Source organism: Arachis ipaensis, chromosome B7, assembly GCF_059453495.1.
Source record: "Arachis ipaensis isolate K30076 ecotype BB chromosome B7, ASM5945349v1, whole genome shotgun sequence".
NCBI lineage: Eukaryota > Viridiplantae > Streptophyta > Magnoliopsida > Fabales > Fabaceae > Arachis > Arachis ipaensis.
The window spans coordinates 138,134,486-138,143,940 of NC_142442.1; the positions used below are offsets into that span (position 1 = coordinate 138,134,486).

General features: G+C 35.2%; 2 protein-coding genes across 2 annotated transcripts; one reads left to right on the forward strand and one right to left on the reverse strand.

The window, feature by feature from the left end:
- Window positions 1-1,841: 1,841 nt before the first annotated feature.
- Window positions 1,842-5,836, forward strand: LOC107606145 (putative mitochondrial adenine nucleotide transporter BTL3). Its single transcript, XM_016308134.3, has 4 exons — window positions 1,842-2,727; window positions 3,053-3,356; window positions 4,055-4,522; window positions 5,181-5,836. The coding sequence occupies exons 1-4, from the start codon at window positions 2,315-2,317 to the stop codon at window positions 5,247-5,249; spliced, it is 1,254 nt and encodes a 417-aa protein (XP_016163620.1). The 5' UTR covers window positions 1,842-2,314; the 3' UTR covers window positions 5,250-5,836.
- A 297-nt stretch (window positions 5,837-6,133) lies between these two features.
- Window positions 6,134-6,736, reverse strand: LOC107606146 (multifunctional methyltransferase subunit TRM112 homolog A). The gene has a single exon (XM_016308135.3). It carries the CDS (start codon window positions 6,693-6,695, stop codon window positions 6,327-6,329), a length of 369 nt encoding a protein of 122 aa, XP_016163621.1. The 5' UTR covers window positions 6,696-6,736; the 3' UTR covers window positions 6,134-6,326.
- Window positions 6,737-9,455: the final 2,719 nt, after the last annotated feature.

Genomic DNA, 9,455 nt, shown 5'->3' on the forward strand with positions numbered 1-9,455 from the left:
TTTTATTTAATGTATTTTAATTTTGTTTATTTAATTACTAGATTGGGCCTTATGTTTATGGGCTTTAGGGTTTTCTTTGTTTTAACCTAATAAGAGGTTATAAATACCTCCTTAGCTATTGTAGTCGTAGTATAGAATTTTTAGAGGTTTCAAAACCCCTTTTTGGTTTCATGATGAAACCATGGTGTGGACAATTGAGGTTGAGGAGTCCCTCTCTTGTTACATCGGGGAATTGAGTAGAAGGTTGAGGAGTCCCTTCGATTCAATTTCCAAACTATGGCGTTGGCAAGTTAGGTTGAGGAGTCCCTTTCTTGTTACGTCAAGAAATTGGGTAGAAAGTAGAGTGATTCTCTTCGTATTCAATTTCAATCTATCCATTTTATTTCTATTTTCAATTTCAATGTATATTTTCTATTCAATTTCAATTCTTGTCTTGTTTATTTTATTATTTCTTTATCATTTGGTATCAGAGTTCAGGTATTAGATTAATTCTTATTAATCTATATTTGTTCTTCTTTTATCATAAAAAAAGAGTTCAGTGTTTGTCGCGTCTTTCTTTTTGTTCTTGTGTTCTTGTTTTCGTTTGCGTTTCATTATTTAAAAAAAAAAGAAGAATAAAGTGAAAAAAAAAAAAGAAGAAAAAAAAAACCAAAAAAAAAAGAAATTATCTTTCTTATAATTATTGTCATTTTCATATATTATTTTTTTTCCACCTACAAGATTCGAGGACGAATCTTTTTTGAAGAGGAGGAGAATGATACGTGCTTCAAATGTTCGTGATATGAAGAGTTCAAGAGTTATTTAGAAGATATTTTTGTTTACATTTTTAGAATATTTTATTTAATGTATTTTGATTTTGTTTATTTAATTACTAGATTGGGCCTTGTGTTTATGGGCTTTAGGGTTTTCTTTGTTTTAACCTAATAAGAGGTTATAAATACCTCCTTAGCTATTGTAGTCGTAGTATAGAATTTTTAGAGGTTTGAAAACCCCTTTTTGGTTTCGTGATGAAACCATGGTGTGGACAATTGAGGTTGAGGAGTCCCTCTCTTGTTACATCGGGGAATTGAGTAGAAGGTTGAGGAGTCCCTTCGATTCAATTTCTAAACTATGGCGTTGACAAGTTAGGTTGAGGAGTCCCTTTCTTGTGGCGTCAAGAAATTGGGTAGAAAGTAGAGTGATTCTCTTTGTATTCAATTTCAATCTATCATTTTTGTTTCTATTTCAATTTCAATGTACCTTTTTTATTCAATTTCAATTCTTGTCTTATTTATCCTTTTATTTCCGTATCATATCTATTGTTTGATAGATGTGACAAAGAAATTCTAAACTATAAAAAATGCATCCGGTGAGTTGAATACATAAATAAGCGACTTAATTTGGTCATGTTCACTTTAAATCTACCATTTAAAAATTAATCTCTCAAATTTGTCACACCAATTTATAAGTGAAGAAGAAGAGATAGAAAATTTTAAGCTTTTTCGTACAAAATTCAGAGTCTTATATTTTTTGGAATGATGGAATCGAGAGGAAGAGAATAATAGAAAAGATTGTTGGGAGGGTGGTAAGAAAAGAGAATGTAATATTAAAAGAAGAGATAGTTATTGTGCGTGGGAGAAAAAGAAAAAAAGGACTATTTTATTATTTTAAAAAAATTCTATTTAAAAATTAATAATTATTAATAGTATCTTTAATTTAAAAATAATATATTTTATTAATTCAAATATTTTTGTTACAGTGAAGATCTAATTAAAAAATTTAACATAATTTATTGACTAAGTGAAAGGAAAAAAATATTTAGTTGTAAATATTACGGGAATTAATTGAGGAATTTTAGCTCCTGTGTAGTTGAAAACAAAGTTTACATCCTCCTCCCTCCGTACAAAATTTCCACCGTTACTACATCGTCACAAAAAATGCTCTGAGGATATTCCTGGGCGAAAACACTTGGAACATTTGATAAGGCAAAACCAAAGAATCCGTGTGTTGGAGTTTTAGTGTAGGACGCCAGTCAGTGAGGCACTCGGACGCCCCTAACCGTTCTCATTATTTAAAGATTATGAAAAGCAATAGACGAAGGAAGGACGGAAGGAGAAGCCGAGAAGGAGAAGGAGAAGGAGTCCCAAACGGAAGAGGATAATGTCACAACTTCTGTTTGCTAGCGCTATGTAATTCAAAGAAGAAAGAAAGAAAGGGGAGAATAGTTCTCATGTTCATGGTTTCGCATTCAATAGACCTAACTAATTAACTACAAATAAATTCAATACCACAAACTTCTTCTACTTCCCCAACTCCTCTTCTTCAAATCACAAAAATGCCACTACCACAGGACCTCACTCCCCACCAACAATCCCACTGTTTCCTCAATTTCCCTTCCGATTTCTCTTCCCTCACCGCGCCACCGCCCGGGGGATTGTTCCTCGAACCCGCAACTCCAGATTCCTTCCTCCGCCTGCTTCCCGCCGCCTCGATTCGTGCCGAATTGAATCCCTCGCCGCCACGCCGGAGGCTTAAGGCGGCAGTAGCTGCTAGCTGCTTCTTGTCGGTGAGCTTGCCGAGTGCTAAACTCGTGGTGCCGAATGGGGACAACGGCTCCGACAAGGAGACAAGTTCGGAGGAGGGTGTTGTTGAGGTACAACACAAGGTTAGGACGGTACGAGGAGGCAATGCCGTCAACAACACCACTAAGCATCTATGGGCTGGTGCCGTAGCTGCCATGGTTTCTAGGTACACATTCCTATCAAATAATCCTTCTGTTTCAAAATATTAATCTATTATTTAGATGCATTAAGTTTTTAAATGTACTACTCTGTTGAAATTATTAGTTATTTGAAACGGAGGAAGTAACAATTACAGGAGGCACATTGCTATTTAACTTGTGTCTCACTGTGTATAATGAAGACATTTTTGTACAATTGCCTTCCTGATGTCATTTTGTTCCCTTAGACTATTAAATGGCTTTGCTTAGTGTAGTTAGTAGTGTTGGTCTTGATTATTGAATGTATTTTTATGTGTTTTTGTTTATAAATATGCTCACGTTTTTCTGTGCCAGAACTTGTGTTGCTCCACTTGAAAGACTTAAGCTGGAGTATATAGTTCGCGGGGAGAAGAAGAATATCGTTGAGCTTGTGAGAAAGATAGCCACTTCTCAGGGTCTGAGGGGCTTTTGGAAGGGGAACCTTGTAAATATTCTGCGGACGGCTCCATTCAAGGCAGTGAATTTTTGTGCTTATGATACATATAGGAAGCAGCTCCTTAGATTCTCCGGAAATGAGGAAACTACCAATTTTGAGAGGTTTATTGCTGGTGCTGCTGCTGGAATTACTGCTACCATTATTTGCCTTCCACTTGACACAGTATGTGGCAATTTCTAATATTTGAATTATGATTTCTTCTTTAGTTCATTTCCTCTTTTATAGCAGCTCTGAGTAAAATCATGTGCACAAACTGCTTGCCATTAGTTTTGTATGTAAAAGTGAAAGCACTCAATGGTGGCCATCGCGCACTCAAACATGCTAAGTTATACCTTCTTTAGTTAAGGAATTATTTGGACTGGTTTATCTGGATATGGGATCACTACAGATGAACATGGAGAATAATTCTTGTTTGCAGTTTTGCTGCTATGCAGATGAAAAGCTTAACAGAATAAAAAAATGTAAAAGAAGAGTTTAATCTGCATAACATTTTTGTGTGAATATAGATCCTGTTGGATTAGCTCTTAACATGGCTAATTATATTAATAGAGACTAGAGAGAGAGTTCAGGATTATTGAATCCTGCCTCAAAGGACCAGGTCATTCGAGAAGCTGAAATGAGATCATCATAATCTGTGTTATAACTCCTTCCATGTAATTTCTCAGGGTATGCTATGATGAAGAACACTTTTCAATCAGATTCTCCTTTTAACAATGGAAAAGGGGGGGGGGGGGGGGGATAAAAATAGCATGTGCAATGCACATTTTCTCCAAAATCTTAGTTACAATTTCTTAATGGCTCTTGTATTTTTAGCCATGTGGTTTAATTGGTTCAAAATGTTTACCATTGGTTTCTTTCAGATCCGGACCAAGTTGGTGGCACCTGGTGGGGAAGCTTTGGGTGGTGTTATTGGTGCTTTCCAATACATGATTCGGACTGAAGGCTTCTTTTCTCTCTACAAGGGTTTGGTACCGTCAATTATAAGTATGGCTCCTTCTGGTGCAGTTTTTTATGGTGTATATGATATACTCAAATCAGCTTATTTGCATTCACCCAAAGGAAGGAAGCGAATCCAGAATTTGCACAAACAGGGTAAGGAATTGAGTGCATTGGATCAGCTTGAGTTAGGACCAGTAAGGACGCTGTTGTATGGTGCTATTGCCGGTGCTTGTGCAGAAGCTGCTACATATCCATTCGAAGTGGTAAGGAGGCAGCTTCAATTGCAAGTCCAGTCTACCCGTTTAAGTTCTTTTGCAACTTGTGCCAAAATAGTGGAACATGGAGGCATTCAAGCTCTGTATGCAGGACTTATTCCCAGCTTACTCCAGGCATGTCAATTTACTTCCTTGCATGCCCAATTTACTTATATTTTACTTTATGCACTATATTTATCCATTTAGAACCCAGTGAATTTCAGTCGCTATACCAGTTCCTGATCTGTTCAAATTTATGGTTTACTACGTAGAAATTACTTTTTTAATGTAGAGAATATAGGTTCATAATTCATGCAGGATACTGTCTCTGTTAATTCACCTAATTAAATTTTCATTTTACATTGTATCGTGTAGCAATCATTATGTGGCACTGCTTGTAAATGGTCTTTCTGTAATTCGCTCAACGTTGCATTGTCTTGTTTATGAAATGTTTCAATTACCCATATTTGGATTGTTATCTTAGTGATGATAGTATGTTATCACTTATCCCAGGCTTTTCCTTGAAACATTGATTCCTTTTGTAACTGCCAAGCCAAAAGCACCCCTTTTCCCCCCTGATTTGTAACAGAGGTGTGTAGTTTGTACCAATAATAGCAAATGATATAAGATCAACTTCCTCTGGGCTGAATTTAGCTTTATAATAGATGTATGCTTGTATTTAAATTATGATGACCCTTGTGCCAGTTTTGTCCATATCTTTTCCATGCTGCTTAAGGTTACTTTTATTAATCATAAAACTAATACACTTGTATTGTTTTTTCTTCAAGTTCAGGTACTTCCTTCAGCATCAATCAGTTACTTTGTCTATGAGTTCATGAAGATTGTTCTCAAAGTGGAGTAGCCAATGAATAGATTATTATCAGTTATACACTGATGAGAAGTTGTAGCATCATATGTTTTATAGGTCCGCACTTAATATAGGTGCAGAATGGTAGCGGTTGACTTCACTTGGCAATCATATTTGATGTCTGCCTTTGAAGGTTCAAAGCATAATTCGGGTCTGCAATCCCTTTTACAATTGTTCACAATTCATGTATTTCCCACAGGAAAATTTTGGACGGATTCCATAATCAATCAAATCTACCAAGGCTTCAGTTTTACAAAAAAAAAAAATGTTTGATTAGTGACTGCTTGATCTTGACTTCAATTCTTATTCGCCCTGTACTCTTGTTTCATTTATTTATTTTTAAATCATTATCATGGAGCATAATAGCACCCAAGCAACCTTCTGAAAAAGGATCTAATATCAATCTCCTCCCTCTAGGTTGTAACTTTTACAATCTTCCATATGCTGGATTACGCCTTATTAGGGTGTGTGGTTTTGTTTTTGTCGAATTAATTTCAATGTAATGTAGTAATTTATACTATACTAGTGGGATGTTGAAGTATCAATTCTAGACGCTGAAAATCAGTTGTGTCATTCTGGATTATGGTTTGTTTTCTATATTACGAAAATTTTATAATTGATTTATGCTTTCAAAATCAGATATACTAGAAGTGAAAAATAAGTAAATACCACCTGCATTTTCAACACAGGTTATATTGGTTTGAATCAGTTATAATATAAATCACTTTATTTCAAAACTTCAAAGTCAGCTGTAATTCGAGCACTTTGAACTACCAATGCAGTTTATGGCGTAGTTGGTATCAAAGGTACAAAATCAGGAAGACAGCGACTATAGAGATTCATGGTCGATAGAGACCTGCTGCATTATCTTTAATATAGGAATACGCTACTGAGTAATGATTTTACTGAGTAATGATTTGTACAATGTTTATCATGGAAAGAAGTAACTAAATATATGATGAAAATTAAAGAAACACTTTTAGCGGTGAATTACAGCCAAACCTAATGAGATTGAGAGGGTACACAAAAGACAATACAAGTCTAGTAATCAAAGAAAAGGCAGATTGGTAATCAGACCTCGTCCTCATGGAGGAGCATGTTAGGGATACCCTTGTTAACGGGGAATCTGCGGCCGGTCTCGGGACAGACGAGGGCGCCTTCTTCGAGGTGGAGCTCGAGGAGTGCGTGGTGGAACCTACTCAAGAACTCGTCCGACTCAAGCATGCCGGAATCTACCTCCTCCGGGAGCTGGGCGTACCCCATGCTTCTAGAAGCTTCCACAAATGCCTTCCACTCCACCTTCTCAAACATCTTCCGCAGAAAATCCGCGTTCATCTCAACCGGCTTCTCAACTACCTTCTCCGCCTCGATCCGAAGCGGAAACCCCTTCTCCACTCCCTTTATATTCGACGATAGCATGTTGTGCGTTAGCAGCCTCATCTTCTACCTAAAGCGCTCTGTTTCCACTATGACAAAGAAGAAGAACCCTTATGCCTGATTGTTTTTGGGTTTATATATAGAACCCTTGTATAATAAGGTGGGCTTCTGTATAACCTAATTTTACAAAGCCCAATTCCAAAATAAAATTGTCCTAACAAGAGTTTATCTGCCCCAAGACCCAAAATAAAAAGAGTTTAACGGCCTAATCCATTGTTTAGGAGGTTTAGCCTTGCTTTCCTCTCTGCTACCAGTTCATAAAATATTTTTTTTATTTTAATCCTTAATTTTCTTTTGTGTTGCGTGTTGTGTTCCGATTGGTTCGCTGTTTCTTTGGGTTTCAGGCCATAGAAGGTTAAAAAGGAGTCAGTGTTTGGGGCCGTAGATTTCTCTCTGCTTCTCGGATTTTGTGAGTTTTTTATTTTTCTTTTCTTTTCTTTTTTTTGCTCTGTTTTATCTTGTTGTTCTTCGGAGGCTTTTGGGGATTTATTTAGAAAATTTTAATTTTAATCTATTGTTAAAAAAATAATATTATTAATTAACTAGATTTATTATTTAAATTTTTTTAAATAATAAATTTAAAAATTAGTTTCATAAGATAAAATTAAATGTTAATATATGAAAATTAAATTCAATTTAAAATAATAATTTTTCAAATAATTATTAAAAAAGTTGTATGATTATTTTAAAAGACAATTTTTTTTATTGATGTTAAGTAAAATAAATTTTTAAAAAATTAATTTTAATATTTTGTTAGTATAATATTTTTAAAAATAATTTAATTATATTTATTATTTTACATAATTATTCATGTAATGAATTAAAAAAAATTAATATAATAAATAGGTTGCACAAACGCACATTTATATAAATTATATAAAATATTTTATATTATCTGTATATTTAAATTATGTCTTCTGTAATTCTTTATTACGGTCACACACATAATACATTTAATTTTAATATATATGTTTTGTGTGTGCGTCGAATGTAATTGTTTCTGTTGCACAAACGCACAGGTCAATATTCTTTTGTGCTAATGCCGTGATCGCAATTCTTTATATATATATATATATATATATATATATATATATATATATATATATATATATATATATATATATTATCATTATTTGATTTTACACATGATTTTCAAAATCGGACCGACCAGCCGCAAACCGACGATAAGAACAGTTCGATTTGATGTCTAAAACCGAAAATTATAAAATCGGTCATAAATCGCTAAATCAGCCAAGAACCGATCGATCGAATCGAAATCGGAACAAGCCGGTTTGAACAAAACGACACAGTTTTGCGCTTAAGGGGAAATCAAAGAAGTCAAAACCCGTCTTATATAGTTATACTCTTATCCTATGATGCACGGACACTGACATGGACACGGGACACGACACGACACGGGACACGCCGACACGCGAAATTTAAAATCTTACATGACACGGGGACATGCATACATATAAAATATAAAGTATTTTTTAGATAAACCGTAATGATATTTTAATATTTTATTGATATTAAAATACAAATCATTTTTTAAATTATTTTTAATATCTTATTTTAATTATATCAAGTATTTAGAATATTTTTTGTTTTAATAAATAATAATATATACTATATCTAAATTTATTTTAAAAATATATATTAAGCATAAGACCGGACACGCTGACACGTGATGGTATTTATATGTATCCAAGTGTGTCCAGAGAAGAATTTTTTATTTTTTATTGAGACACGGTTTGGACACAGCAGACATGCGTGTCGAACGAGTGTCGGTGAGTGTCGTGTCTGAAATGTGTCCGACACGCAGACACGACAACTCAGCAAAGTGTCCGTGCTTCATAGCTCTTATCCATCTCCTTCCTTATTCCTTCGAGCAAACACGCCCAGCCTCAACCAAGGGAAAAACCCTAGCCGCCACCACCACCGCAAGGAGGAGCTGTCTTTGTCGCCGTCCGTTGCAGTCAGGGGCTTGTCTCCTCGAGTCTTCGTGCGTCGCAATCAGGGGAGTTTCTTCCAAGTCTTCAATCTGTTCGCAGTCACAGGTCGCAGGCGCGCCGTTTCTCCCTCGAGCTCGGTGGCCGTCGTCTTGTCGCCATTTTCTGTCGCCATCTATCGCAGTCAGGGGTTTGTCTTCTCGAGTCTTCGTGCATCGCAGTCAGGGGAGTTCTTCAAGTCCTCGATTTGTTCACAGTCCCCGTCGCAGGTGCGCTGCTTCTTCCTCGTGCTCGGCGGCCGTCATCTTGTCGCCATCTGTCGCCATCCGTCCTCCTCAGCAATCGAAGGTCAGTGACTCAGAGCTCATTTGTTCTTCGTTTTTTTAATTTTTTTATGTTTTGTTCAGAAATCATTGCATGATTATTGAATATGCTTTGCATTTTTAATAATTTTTAACTATAATTGATTAATTTTTCGTTACTGTGAACTTTGTTGAATAATTATTGTTAATTAAGCTGTAAACTTTGTTGTTGTTAGTTGTTACTGAGTTGAATAATTATTGAATAATTTGCCGTGGGTTTTTGTGAACCTGTAATTGATGATGATTGATGACTCTGTCATTGCCCATTGCTCACTGCTTCTTGCTTAAATTGAAAATCTTGTTAATATTATTAATTAAATTGAGGATTGATGATTAAATTGTTAACAGAACCCACTTTACAAAAAATCAAGAAAGAAATCATATTGGTCATATGATCTACATAATTCATGTATTTTCATGTGTTCAGAATATCTAAGCTGTGAATTTAT